The sequence below is a fragment of the Plutella xylostella genome, chromosome 18 (assembly GCF_932276165.1).
Source record: "Plutella xylostella chromosome 18, ilPluXylo3.1, whole genome shotgun sequence".
Classification (NCBI taxonomy): Eukaryota; Metazoa; Arthropoda; class Insecta; order Lepidoptera; family Plutellidae; genus Plutella; species Plutella xylostella.
This window is the reverse complement of record NC_063998.1, coordinates 2,181,550-2,196,584: the sequence shown is the minus strand read 5'-3', so window position 1 is coordinate 2,196,584 and position 15,035 is coordinate 2,181,550. Positions and strand designations below refer to the sequence as shown.

Genomic DNA, 15,035 nt, shown 5'->3' with positions numbered 1-15,035 from the left:
TCGCACCCGTTCACAAAGCCGCGCGCTGTGAGTGAGCGCTTCGGAAAACTTTTATCACGTGTTGTCGTGCGCGTTTTGCGCCCCGTGCTAGGCCTACTGGCTGCTCTGCTCCTCAGGTCCAGGCTCGTGCAGGCCACGCGCCGCCCTGACGGTCCATCGCCCCCAGCGCTCCTCTGTCTCACGCCATTACCCGAATGTTTACTGGTTTTCGGGACCACAACTGCAATGGTTCTTTGATTAATTGGTTTAGGAGTTAGGGTCTTAGCTAAAGATCTGAATGATAGATTTGGTGATAATTTTATCACTTAAATATGTTAGCTTCCATTATTCGTAATGACTGTATGTCTCTTAATTATTTGATAGCACAGCATCATAATTTTTCTTAATTCTTAACTGAAAATGAAGAACAAATTATTCAAAAGCAATATATTTTGTCTGATACCCGACTATCTTACAATTCTTGTTTAATAATTAACCAAAAACAGACCACAAGGTCTTACAGACTAGATAACTAGCTGGCTGAGCTTATAAATATAAGCCATAGCCACAAACCTAAACCACTAGCGCACAAAAACCAGCGTACTAACTCGCAAACCCACTCCTTAGGTGTGGTTCCAAAACCGCAGGGCGAAATGGCGAAAGACAGAGAAATGTTGGGGGCGAAGCACCATCATGGCGGAGTATGGGCTGTACGGGGCCATGGTGAGACACTCGTTGCCGCTTCCGGAGACTATATTGAAGAGTGCGAAGGAAAACGACCAGGTCGCACCCTGGTTATTAGGTGAGTGGACTTTTTATTGTCTATAATGTATAAAGGCTGACTTTACAATAGTCAGATAAATGTTAACTGAATAGTACAATTGTTGCAGTCACATTTGATATAAACATTCAGACGCGACAGCATCTGACGTATGTAGGTATTCTAGAGATAACTTTTATCTTACCTTTGAAAATCAGCCCTATATAATTAAATTTAAGCCCGCTCCACGTTTTTCTCCGCGAGACGTTTTGTCCCAGGTTTCGACAAAACTATTCACTAATAAAATTACTGGCGAGCTCTGCCGAAAAGAGCTCCTACACTGTAGTATTCGCTACATCTCGTGTAGTTTTGTCGAGAGTCTGGAGCTCGCTTAAATTAGGGCTGCTTGTTCAAAGCTCAGCTGCTGTCGTCGCGTCTGAATGTTTGTGTCAGACGCTCAGACGTGACGGTAACAATGTTATTCCTTAGATAACCTTTATCTGACTATTGCAAAGTCTGCCCTTAATGATGATGATGATGATGATTGGTCCGACCGATTTCGGCCATGGCGACCACTTCGACCCCTAGTTCTGTTGGTGCGCGTGCGCCCTAAGATAAGATAATAGATCGACTATATAAGTCATCTGCCCTTAATATTTATAATACATTTAGGATGCTTGTCCACCAGAGTTGTGCTATTCTGGGTGCTGTGTAGATGCGTTCGGTATCCATCATCATATTAATTGATCCACCTAGCATAGCACTGATGGAAATGTGTAGCCTTCACATCATCGCTGCATAGCACATTCCAGATGGATAGTCACTCCTATACAGGGTGTTGCAAAAGTAGAATAAATCAAAGAAACAATCTGAAGTACTTTGGTTCTGCGACTAGCTTCTGAAAGTAGTAGAATTGTTTTTTCAGATTGATCCTGTGCGTCACCCCTTTCCAGCTTAGTTTTACCTTTGCAACACCTGTACAATATAAATATTTGTACTCGTATTCTCTATAGATGTCTATTAATAATAATAATATACTTTCAGCGTCGTTTATTAACTTTAACATGACACACAACTACATGCCACATATAGTGGTTTGCAATGGAAACCAGCAATCATGTAAACAAACCAAATTGTCACGATTACTCCGTAATCACATACATTTTCGATCAATTTATGAACATAGTCTGATTTCAACGAACACACCATTGTTTTCACATTATCTTCAACACGATTTAACTTGTATTTATAAGTTAAATTTGTTAAAACATTTGCAACGTAAAAATTTCGAAGTATTTGACAAGCTGTCATCTTAGTTTTTTACTCATCGAACTCTATAAGTCATTGAAAAGTTAGTGTTGTTCGTAATCTGAAGTTATCTTTTATTTTTAATTTAATAAATTATTTTAATTTAATATTATTTGAATACAATTTAAAAAAAATTCAAGAGCTTAATATAATTAACCAAAACTAAAAAAGGAAGAAGAAGAAATGAAAAAGCTCGACGGCATTTTAGACATGGCAAGCGATGACATAGTGGTTCCATTTATAATTACGGTCACCGGCGACACTTCTGATAGTGATGATGACGAAGACGAAGATTTAAATTTGTTTTAATAAACACTTTTTTTTATATATAATCAGTTTTATTTTATAGTCTATGGCTTATATATTTAATCTAATTAGAACACTATGACATCACTATGGGCATAAACAATACGCTGTCAATGTCAGTCCGCCATATTTGTTTACATGATTGTTGGTTTCTATTGCAAACGACTGTAGTTGTGAAATCCCATTTACCCGGCGCCCCCCACCCCCTCGGGCCAACAACAAAAAAAACTAACATGAAAAGAGCTCCTCATAAGCTGTCAACACAACTTGTTTGTCCTCACACACGAGGCGAGGGAAATCCAACCTTATACAAATGTTACAGAGCTTCCTTTCACTCGTAATGTATTATCTTGTCTGGAAGAAAAATGAGCATCTCTTGGGTTGAGATTAAAAATTAGACATTTCTTTGTTTTCGTTGGAATAAACAATGTGTTTTGAATAAAGTTTGCTTGCGAAGCGACATAAACATTCACATCTATTTTACTTTAATGGGTAGAGGCAGAGGTGCATTATTTCCGAATTCCCGATCTTATATTATTATGTAAAAAATATGTACCGTTCAACAGTAATACAAAAAAAATATTGATTCAGACAATTAGCTATCCCACCGAAAATCATATTTATTACAGGCATATACGTACTAACTGAACTTAGGCCTATTCTCCTATACAATGTCTCATAATGATCTGATATCTTGCTGAAATGTGGTTCAGTCAGAAGCATATTATTTCGGTGAATAGCCTCGCTACGGCTGGGCTATCCAATGAGCTAGACTATGTCTGGATCTAGACTGCGGCCATTTCATTAACCCTAGCAGTGGCCAAGACTACACATAAGTAGTTAAGGCCTAGATCTGTTCCATACTTTTATTTTGTTTTCGGAGTACTCTGTAATTAACTATCTAAATCATTAGATATAATATTATAGTTTTTATTAATCTAATAAAATGTGTATTGTGTTGTGTATAATGTATTCAGTTTAGCATAGGTACCTATATAAATAATAAAGATTGATCAATTATTTACAATCGGTCATAAAAATACAAAAAAAAACTAGTGCTACGCGGCGTAGTAATTCGTAGCACGTGCTACGAAACCGCTACACCGCTACGGATGGCTACGGATTGTACAAAACTAGAAATGTAACAACATTCAATAAATTACCTTTTTTTATATTAATAATTCATCTTATTTATATTAATTAATATATAATTTACCTACTCAGTTTAAAAACTAGTGTAATTAAGTAATTATACAAGAGATAATCTAGACAGAGCCAAGACAAGCTCAGTATATGGAAAAAGCATAGGAAAATTCAAATCACAAACCACATGCAAAAACTAGTCTCAGAAAAATTACCATGCCACACGGCTGCGGGTTATGAAAGCCTTTACCTTAACTCCCTCCCCCCTTTAGGGGGCGGGGCGATGCAATATGGCGGCCGTATTGTCTGGCGTCTGATTAACAAACTGCCAAGATCGCGCGCATTTAATTATGTACTCTGTGTTTATGCTCTATGGTTGGTTTGCTTGTTTTTTTTACACCGCGTTTTGTTTATTTACGTGCCAGGAGGTTGGGTTAGGTTTGTTCGTGTGTTTTTGGTTAATTATTCTGAGGATGTTTTTAGAGATTATGGTTGTTAAGTGAAATTATTGATTTTATATTTTTAAAAATATTGAATTATCTTATACTTATTGTCATCATAAACAGAACCCGTTGGTTATATGGGTACCCATTTTAGTAATTTACATGTATGCATTTGTTATTTTATAATTTAAATCTTAAATATTAGTCAGGGCCATACCGTACATTGTACCTACATATTTTTTGTTACTTACCCTAACGGCCATGATTTTAACCAAAATTTTGTCTGGGCAATACATGAACTGAAAAACTTTATAACTATCTTTATAAATACAAATAGAATACTTTTAGTGAAAATCAGACACTTGCCTTTTATATAACTTAGAACTAAGAGAAAGTATTATTTTTTTACATCTATACTGTTTATTACACGGTAAAATACTACAAATATACATAATTATAATCATTTTTTATGTGAACTACTTGTATTAATTGATTTTATTTTGTTTGAGTACGTATTTTATGTGATTTCTGTATTGAAATATGTAGCAGACACAGTTGCACAGGATTTGGTGTTGGGACAGTTAAAAAAGATAAAAACATATAAGTAAACACATTAGGTATTGAGAACAAACTATTCATACAAAAACCTTTTTTATTAATACAAAAACAAAACCAGAAGCCTAATCGAAAACCAATTTGCAACTTCACTAACCAAAGTTAACTTCAAACCATTTTCGCCTGACAAAAGACAGTCTAATGCATCACAAGAGCAAGTTAAAGAATTATCTGTCGATTATACACTCGCTTTGTACTCGACTCTCGACTGTCAAAGTGACATTTCTAAACCCATTAGCTTCAAGTGAAAAATCTGACTATTAAGACACTTTTCCGAGCTTCAATCGACAGATTGTGGCGCCGGCTTTGGAAATTCCACTTGCCTTTGATTTCCAGTAATTTTCTAGATTTTTCTAGATCTTTTAAAGTACAGTGTTGTTGTCTGTTTTATTATATTCTGAAAGTGTACTTTTCATTTTTTATGAGGCCTGTGAAGCATCATCGAATACATTTGGTACTCGTCGATGATGAAAGCTGTAATTTAGTATGTAACTTACTAGAAAGCGTTTGTTGAGAGTAAAGATCGGTGTATGATCGGTGTATTGAGTTGTTGTGGTTACGATTATGGCTTGTTGAGATCAAATAAATAAATTGTGTATGTTAAAGCGCCAAACAAAAATAAATGTTATTTTAGAAAACTCAGAAACGTTTATCGAGTCTTCCGCTCTTTCGGTCCTTCGGTAGCATCATAATTTTACCATATTTCGCAATTTCGCAGTAAAAAGTCAGCTATCAGTCAAATTGTGTCGATTCAAGCACAAAAATTAGGATTTGCCTTCAGAATCGACATCTTTGTTTATTTCAGTTTTTCCTCCACCTTGCCTCCATATCACACCAGTTCAAACTCACACATCCACATTTAAAAAAATAAATTAAACTTACTTACGCTCCTACCCAGTCACATTCGAGCCATCAATTTAATAAGCGCATGTCGTCCGCGATGTAATTTTTACTACTCATATAAACCGGCGACACTCGCTCGGAATACCTAATCAGCTGGAGTATTTATGATCAGCATGAGCTGGCATGGAGACGCCATGTTCAGAGCTCACTTGACCCAACCGAGAGTTGGAGATACGGGTTTTGTTTATTAAATTCTTTTAGCCGCTTTAAAAATGGTTATAAATCTACAATTATGAATGTGTCGGAGTGAATCAGTGCTATTTTATTTTGGTTTATTGCGTAAGCAATTGTGTTTTGGTCTCAATTTAACCCATATTGTTAAATGCAAATATAGCCAAATTTTATTTACGACAACGAAATCCTAAATACTAAAACCTACGTGGCACGTATATATTACGTGGTAATTTGGGGTTTCTAGACGCAGCGGTATTGGAACGGCAAATACAATTTCTCATGAAACAACGCTGAAACTTCACAGCTATGCCGCTGCTCCTTCCATGATTCTACAGACCTTAAACCCACCACAACTTTAACACCTCGCATTGTCAGTTTAGGTTAAAAATAAGCACAACCACCGTCTCAACTTGCATGAACTCCGCTTGGTTTAGTTCAGGGGTTGTAAATCAAGAGGATTTATATCACAAGCTTGTACCAGATGCGGACTAATGGGGAAACTTGCTCTAATGTCGACGAATCAGGCTCTAATGGAATCCCGCTAATGGAAAACGGAATAATGACCAGTTAGCGACCGCCGGTGAAATATGTGCGGGTTTAACGAGTTGAAAACTGAGTTTGAAATGTCAGGCTTTTCAAAGATAATAAGATGCCTACATAGGCACTGTTTCTCATTTGAGGAAGTCTAGCTAAGTGTAGTAGCTGTCCTGTTCAATAATTACAAGTCAGCCAATCGCAGTGCTACATGTACAAATGTTCTTTATTTTCTGCTTAATTTGAAGTTCTCAATTGTGAAACACTAAAGACTTGTGGGCTGGCAGGGTTGTCATTGTCGGGTGGACATTGTCCATTCCTGCATCCCCTTTTCGACAGTGTTTTGTTAATGACAATATGATTGTGATAGGGCTGGCCTATTATTATTATTAGTAAGTATGGCTTTGGAAGTATCCCAGATCCAAGGATAATGGTTTCTGCCACGTCCAGGAATCGAATCTTGGACCTACGAGTACGGCGCTTTAGTCAGTTTACGCCACACCGATCGGTCGTCTAAAAACCAAGTTACTTAAAATCTGTAATTACTCCATTACCTAGCTTTTAGCTGTTTATGTGTTAGGTTAGGTACCTAATCTTTATGACAACAAACAAGGTGCATAAAGGACCGTAAATTTATTTAAACGGCCTTTTTTGTTTAAATACGTTTATAAGTAGGTATTAAAACGTTGTAACCTAGTATAATACACGTCTAATACGAGTATTACTCTACCTAGGCTATCATAAAAACCCGTCATATACCTTGTCACATCGTCCAAGACGAGCTATAAAACAAAACAAGACGCATAATGCTAGTGCACACTCTCACGACGACTCCAGTCCACTTCATTACGAGTTTATGTGTCCCAAGAGTTATCACCACCCCTGGAGGCCCACTCCGGGTTTACGACTACTAGACAGTATCTAAGAAATGGGAATTCAAGCGCTGTCTACGTAGCACAATAGGTACTTAAATATTATGTACAGTAGATACTCTTTATCCCAAATGAGTAAATATATACGAAACGGTGTTATCGCTTAAATCTATCGCTGCCAGACTTTGAATCGATATGCTAAATTTATATTAGCGGTAAAGCTCATATAAACTCACATAGTTTCAGTGTTGCTACGTAAAAGAACGAACACTTAGTAAATATAATTTTAAATCAATGCTTAAAAATGCATTAAATCTTGCAGAATTGCAGAATTTTCTCAGCTAGCGCGTTAAAGCTAGTAAAGACAGTAATTAATTATTGATGCGCAAACCGGGAGTGCGGTCCCCAGTCGAAGTATATGGGCTTTTACGATGCACCGCGGAGACGAGAGCGTCTGTATGTAGATGACATGCTGATATGACGGAGCTGTTTGAACGGGAGTGGGTTGTTATGTTTTATCACTGTTCGGTGTTCGCTGGTTGGTTACGAAACGGGGTTTAGTTTTTTTTTTTTTTTTTTTAAGATTTTATTATCACTCCACAGACTTTATGTCCGTGCCTTTTTGAGAGATCAATATATTGTGAGAGTTTGGTTGTTTTTTGTCTTCATCTTTTAACTACTCACTACTCAATGTGGAAGCTTATAATATATATATTTTATCTTTTATATATATATACCTATATATTATTAATAATTTTTTTTTATTATTTTTTTTTTTTTTGCACTCCTGGAGGAAAATCTACACAGACACCTGGGAAGGGGACCCAGGTAGTGTCGGCCTTTAACCGACTAAAAACCCCCAGTTGTGCATTTCTTGTTTTTTTTTTTTTTTTTTTTTTTTTTCTTTGTTTCACACAGTCACACTTACAATTATAATGGCAACAAACATTTGAAGGGTAGGGCCAGTGTCAGCTGTCTTCAGAGAACTTAACAGACGCCTGTCAGTGGCCACACACTCCTTTTGTCATCGCTGTTGTTTTGCCTGGTGTTAATGTGTGACAGTGTTCTTAAAACTATCTTAATTTTATTGGTTAGTTCTTATACAGATAATATTAATTCATGATATACTATACAATACCTACATATCAAAACTATACAATACATGCTATATACTATACATAACAAAACTATAAAATACATGCAATACGGTTTGGCCGTCAATATAAAATTAAAATCAAAATTCTCCTATTCCGCTCCATTTTGCGTTGCCAAAAGCCTTGATTGCTGGGCAACGACCTCTTTGTCCCGATTTTTTATTGCCATCTTTAGGTTGTACTCGAGGATCCGTTTCTTCGGTGCTGTTATTGCCGTTCTAGCGAGGTTGCCGATAGCGTCCTCGGTGTCATCCGCATAGTAGGTGCAGGCGGAGGTGTGCCTCGACAGCGCCACTACTGCGTGAGGTATGCTATCGTGCAACTTTATTTTATCTTTTGTTTTTATGATAATGACGGATTCGTACGTCAATCCCTGTGCTTCGTGTATGGTTAAGACGCGTGATCCCGTTCCTTCTCCAAACCCTTGGCTGGTCAGGGTCTCTTTTTCTTCCTGTGTATGCGTCAGGAATAGAGTGTTGGTTTGGGATTTTGGAATTGCTGCGTCTGTAAACCTTTTCAGCTGCAGGGATTGGATACGCGTTGTGGCTGCGTATATGCCTGAGTATACTTCTCTTAGGGCGTATGCAACATCCATGGGGTTTCTGTATGAGCACAACAGCTCCTGGGTGATGTTTGCTACCAGTGTTGGGCGACTGTACCTTAGTTCGAATAGGTTCTCTCTGTCTATGTACGGTAGCTGGTTGATGTCTCCGATTAGAGCAATATCACTGGCACGGGACAGGCGGGCGGCAATTACGATTGCCCCGAAATGGTTCATCAGGGCCTCGTCAATTATCAGGCGTTGGCATCCGACATGTTCTCTAAAGCCGTTTACTAGAACGGGGTTTAGTTTATTGTGATACCGTTTCATTATAGTTTATTGTGAAAAGTGTGATACAATCACTTATATTTTCCACTAACATTTTTCTTTTGGTTCTGATTCATCACTAGCCTGTGATCGTCCGCTTCTGGACAACACTTTATACTTTGCCTTTCTTAGCCACTGGTCATCGAGTCTTTATCTTTATCGGCATTTATCGGTCTACTGCTACTTCAGCTTGCAAACAGACGCCTTTTCGACTCGAGTATTAGAATTCATTCAATATGGTCACTACTGGTATGGGGTATTGGCGAGCTTCGCTACGCCTTAAAAAGTTTTTCTGCGGGAATTACGGGATAAAAAATTTTACTATGTATTAATCCAGGGTATCAGCTAACTCCATACCAAATTTCATTAAAATCGGTTAAGCCGTTTTGACGTGAAGAAATAACAAACATACACACACAAACTCACAAACTTTTGCTTTTGTAATACATATAAGTAGGATTAGCGGAGATTGTTAGCCGAAAATACGCTCTTAGAGACGCGTGGATCAAAATTCCCTTTAAGTAACACATCATGTCCCTTCGCAGGCATGCACCGCAAGTCCATCGAGGCGGCCGCGCACCTCAAGGAGTCGGGGTCGGAGCGCGAGGGCTCGGAGGCGGAGCAGGAGCCCGCCCGGGATGGCGCCGCTAGTCCGCCGCACCAGCCTGATGCGGCACACGATCATCAGGTAACCACCAACACCCAACGAGAATATTTACAAGTCTAAGTCGGCGCAACCAGGTCGAGACAGGCAATAACCAAGATGCTGCCGCTACACGGGTTGGTTTTAGACGTAGATAAACGTCACTATATCGTTACTCATCATAAATACGAAGATGTGATTAGTGCAACGCGCATTAAACCAGTTTATCGACGTCGATAGAGACGGGACGGCGATGTGACGCCAGCGTGATGCCAGATGTTACATCGATTCCATATGGGAAGTAATAGTGTCGCGCCGTGCCTCAATGTGCGAGTCACACGCAGTCCGCCTAGCGTCGCGCCACACTACACGCGCTGCGTCGATCTGATTATAGGCCGTAAACCGGTACACCCGCACGGCGGTGCATTTTTGCAATAATTATATATTATATCTTAAAATACTAATTAGTGAAGTACACGGTATAAGTTATACGTAAAACCATCAATACTCACCACCCCCACCTCTCATTCCAGACACAAAGCTCGCCCGCCTCCTCAGCCACGTCCTCCTCACACAAGCAGCCTCGCTCGCCCGACCCGGAGCCCTACGAGGACCCCGAAGCCTTCCGCAACAACAGCATCGCGTGCCTCCGGGCCAAGGCGCAGGAGCACCAGGCTAGGCTGCTGAGCAGCAACTTGTTGTTGCAGGTGGGGTGATCAGATTGTTACTGTTATAGTTAGCATATAAAAGGTCAAAGTTAGGTATGATGTCGACTAATACTGAAACTCTTGCTTATGTGTTCGCGTATTGGTTTCTTGACACTCTGAGTTATAAGTGGTTGGTGCTATTCTATCACTCTGCCTGACACAGACAGAACGTCTAGTAACACTTAGGAACACTAGTAATCTATCTAAGTAGTTGTTAACGCAGTCTCAGCTAAAGTTCTGTCACTTCCGAGCCATGCTACTCAGTGACACAGTCGAGATGGACTAGCGTTCGTCACCAATGGTGAAAGAATGAGACAGTCAGCGACTGATAATAATTACGTAAAGCTATGTGAGACTATATCTGTCCAAAGTTGAGCCTGATATCCTTAGTGCTAGTTCATACATATGGATGTATGAACTAGCACTAAGGATATCCCCAGTAAATAACCATCTATTTATCCCATTCCAGGTGCGAGGCTTATCAAGAGGTGCCCACGGCGTGCCCAGCAACGCTCCGAGTGCAGCCGGCGACGACGACGGCCCTCTAGACATAGACGTAGGAACAGAGGCACCTCCGCTAGACCCGTCTCACCCGCACCCCAACCACCACTACTGACGCGAGGCGACCGCGCTCGACGACGGTCGCGCCACGACTGAAGCCGAAGCGTTCAAACACCACAGACAATTCTAAAAGCTCGGAGCTCATTGGTTTAAACAACACAGACAATTTTAGAAGCTCGTCGCTCATTGGTTGGTAAATGGGACGCGATGATTGGTCAGATCTGACTTGATTGTGTTCGAACTGTTACATTTGAATTCGTTTGGTACTTACGTGTAATTATGTAAATTGTAGAGCGTACTTATTTAAAACTACTTTTGTTCGTGCAATACTTTTAGTTGTTTAAGTATTTATATGCGTAGCCTGTTGTGTTAGCGTATTGTAACTGTATATAAGTTTCCTCGTAGATACATAGTTTGTTGTATGACAATGTTAGATGATCTTCAAAGGTTCTGTGTTTCTTGTAGAATGCTACAAGATCAAATTAATTGAAGATATCTAAGAATACTAAGTGGTCTAAGTTATTTCGAGCCTAAGGTATATATTTATTGTATTGGTACTTATACTAAAGTTAACTTAGATAAAATGTGTACATAAAAACTATTTGTAGGATGTTAAAGAAACTATTATGTAGTCTGAGCCTATCTGAAACCTAGTTAAACATTGTGAGATATGGCGTTTCGACTTTCTCCGTGTTCGGCATCATAAGGGTCACAGTGACAGTTAAATAAAGTCCATTTTTCTCTCCACCTTTAGTTTGCAAGGTGCGGGTGCCTATATAAATAGAGTGAGTCGCCCGCGCGCCTCAGTTGGTTTTTGATTTTTGAAGTGAACACTTCGGCAAAATGGCTCAATGTAGCCACGGTTCTCGTCGGCTTCGCTCCGACGGGGAAAAATATAATATTGAATTTGCGGAGTCCTCGCTGCCGGGAGCTGTAGCGTGATGCGGACCAGGCGGCGTGGGGCCTGCCGGCTGCTGCGCACGCAGCCATTGCTGAGGATTTCGCAACGAAGGTTTGAGTTGATAAGCCGTGAGTAAAATGCTATTATTTACTGCTTAAGCTCAGCCACTGGTCATAATGCTCCGGCGCTTGGGGTTTTTATCCCACGCAGTAGGGTCCGATTCAATAGTCGTGGTGATGATTGATCACATATTCCGGTCCTACTAGTGGCGCTTGAGCTAGATACTTACATTAATGACCGCTTTTAGTAAAGCATATGTTAATTTTATACAGGAAAAAATTATAAAAATATATTTTTCTACCCTCAATTTCTAATATTTTTAGAAAACAGTTGATAAAAACTTTGCTATTACAATAATGCACTTGATTATAGCTTATGTAAGGCTTTACAAACAGGAGCTTTCCAGGACCATCATAGGATTTTTTACAGGAAGCACGTGGCTCCGAGTTTCAGTATGTTGGGACATTGTGGCATGTGCGGCGAGTAATGTGATCCGCCGGTACCTACCCGCTGAGGGTAGGCAGGCCGATTCGGTGAAATTGAAGTTTCGTGTAACCTGCACCCGGCCCTGTGCTCCCGCGCTGGCCGCCGTCTCGTGGCACCTGCATCGCAGCGTACACCCGGCCCTGCGCTCCTGCCCTGGCCACCGGTTCGTGCCACCTGCATCGCAGCATACACCCGGCCCTGTGCTCCTGCGCTGGCCGCCGTCTCGTGCCACCTGCATCGCAGCGTACACCCGGTCCTGGCCCTGGCCACCGGTTTGTGGTACCTGCATCGCTGCATAGACCCAGCCATGCACTCCTGCCCTGGCGGCTGTACACCCGGTCCTGGCCCTGGCCACCGTTTTGTGCCACCTGCATCGCAGTGTACACCCGGTCCTGGCCCTGGCCACCGGTTTGTGCTACCTGCATCGCTGCATAGACCCAGCCATGCACTCCTGCCCTGGCGGCTGTGTTGTTCCACCTGCATCGCTGCGCACACCTGGCACTCCTGTTCTGGTTGCCAGATCCAAACGCCCCCTGTCTGGGAAGAGATTTTATGCTCAGCGGAAACGCCTGCACTATTGCTAGCACGGTCATCATCGTCATCAGCCATCATTATGAGTGACTTATCTAGAAGGTATCGAGTAACGTGCGCTATTCATCAGTGATTTTGGCATATGCAGACGAACGTTTACTGCCAAGGTTGGTCATGTTAGCCATACAAGGGCACACCAACGAAGCCTGAGTAACCACCTGCAGTCGCCGTAGCCACATCGGCATGGAGGACGACAAATCGGGTAACGTGCACCGCTTCTAAAAGTGTTATAGCACTTCAATTTGATGCCTCCGCTGAGGTATCCTGTTAAAGCAGCTTTCTTCTGAACTGCCCAAAGTGACCTGTAGACTGCTCCTGGGGATAGTTGTGCAATCAATTTTTTTTTTTTTTTTTTTTATTTCGATGTCTCTTCTGAAGAAACTGTCTAATGCAGCTTTTGTTCTAAACTGCCTAAAGATCATTGGACTGCTCATGGGAATGGTGACGCACGGTAAGTACAGGAGCGTTACTCTATACTGATGAGAAACGAACGAACGAGAGCTGTCGTTCAATCGGCACGTTTAATACATACAAACAGATAGAGCGGCTCGCGCCGCAGTGCACTGAAAGTTCGTTTTTCGCCATATAAAGTGACCCCCCAGACACTATCTTTAAGTGTCATGACACATCGGCAGATTCCAGCTTTGAGTCTTTTCTTTTCTCGGCTGTGAGCAAAGTGAATCCCACCGGCGAGTGTTCAACCTAAAAGCACTGAGCTAATTCCTGATTTCGTGAAAGTCGCTGTTGCTATACCATACCGCTTCTCAAGTTACCGAACTTATTATGATCCTACTGTCGGGTGATCATGATCAGAGTGTCATCGCGGTTTCTGAGTGGCACCACATTAGCTGTCTTCCTTATGTCCCAGTGGATTGTGAGTGTGTATCCGAGCTCTTTGTTGAAAAATGCGTGAACCTCCTACGCAGCAGCTGTCTACTATATAGTTGTGTATCGAATAAATCGAGTAACGGTGCTCTTGCACGAGACGACTACCTTTTGGTAAAATTATAACTTCCACTATTCTGGGAACATGCATATACCTACTGTGTACTGTGTATCACATCACGTGTAGCCGCAGCCTTACTCAAATTACTGGGCTAGATAATAAACAATGGCAGTCGTCATTAAATTTCTATGAATTCATCATTTGGAGCACAATTCAAAGGATGAAAGTACCTATTCATGCCTAAACGGCTTCTCAATGAAAATGTATTTTTAATTCGATTCTGGCGCAAACGTTTCATAACTATTTTTCAACACTGTATCTGCTGAAACTTCTTAGACTGACTGGTGCAGACGTGCCGTTTTCACAATTCCATTTTGAGTAATCCTCAACTTTTTTATGGATCTTTCAGTTAGTTACGTAACTAGTTACCAAGTAAAATGTTTGTACTCGCATCTGATTGGAGCTCTCTGGTATATATATCTACTAAGCTAGTACAGAGTTATAACCGGGCAGTGGTGACGTGGCGTCGTGGTAGCTGCTTGATTTATTAGAGTTTGCTGAAAACTTTCAAAATAAGTAATAATTATTAGTCATAACTCTTCGCAGTTCTTTCAGAATGCAATATCAGGTCGCTGAAGTAGGTAACCTTCCTTAGCTGGACAACAACAACAAGCCTTTTTGTTTTGAAGAATGTCATAGTTATTCACCGTTCCACTGTCATATCGATGTCCAAGGACTTTTTCTTTGGTATAGCTTACTACCTAAGTTTACCTATAGATAGCCGCAAGCTATCTGCTGTTGGCGAACTGTCAGTTCTGATTGATAAGTCAGGCTCGAGGTGGCTCGTCCAACTGTCCATGTTCCCGCCACCATGATTGTTGCTTCCACAGATTAGAGAGTCTATGTTGGCTGTCGTTGCATCAGGTCTGATCAGGTACAACTAACATCTTTACGTACCATCTTTATTTAATCGAGCTATTTTATTTTGTGTTGTCTTGGTTGACTTAATGGTTTTAAAATTTAACCTACAACAATGTAAGTAGGTACCTAGTGTACCTACTTACGTACCTTTGAAGTTGCA

The 15,035-nt window shown here is 40.7% G+C and overlaps 1 protein-coding gene across 1 annotated transcript in view; it reads left to right on the top strand.

Annotated features, from left to right (window-relative positions):
- LOC105381814 (visual system homeobox 2) overlaps positions 1-11,592 on the top strand; it is an 86,316-nt gene extending 74,724 nt beyond the window's left edge. Inside the window, exons 7-10 of the mRNA XM_048627429.1 lie at positions 607-781; positions 9,605-9,747; positions 10,236-10,409; positions 10,879-11,592. Of these exons, the coding sequence (XP_048483386.1) occupies positions 607-781; positions 9,605-9,747; positions 10,236-10,409; positions 10,879-11,025 (639 nt within the window). The 3' untranslated portion in view covers positions 11,026-11,592. The remainder of the gene's footprint in view (positions 1-606; positions 782-9,604; positions 9,748-10,235; positions 10,410-10,878) is intronic.
- Positions 11,593-15,035: the final 3,443 nt, after the last annotated feature.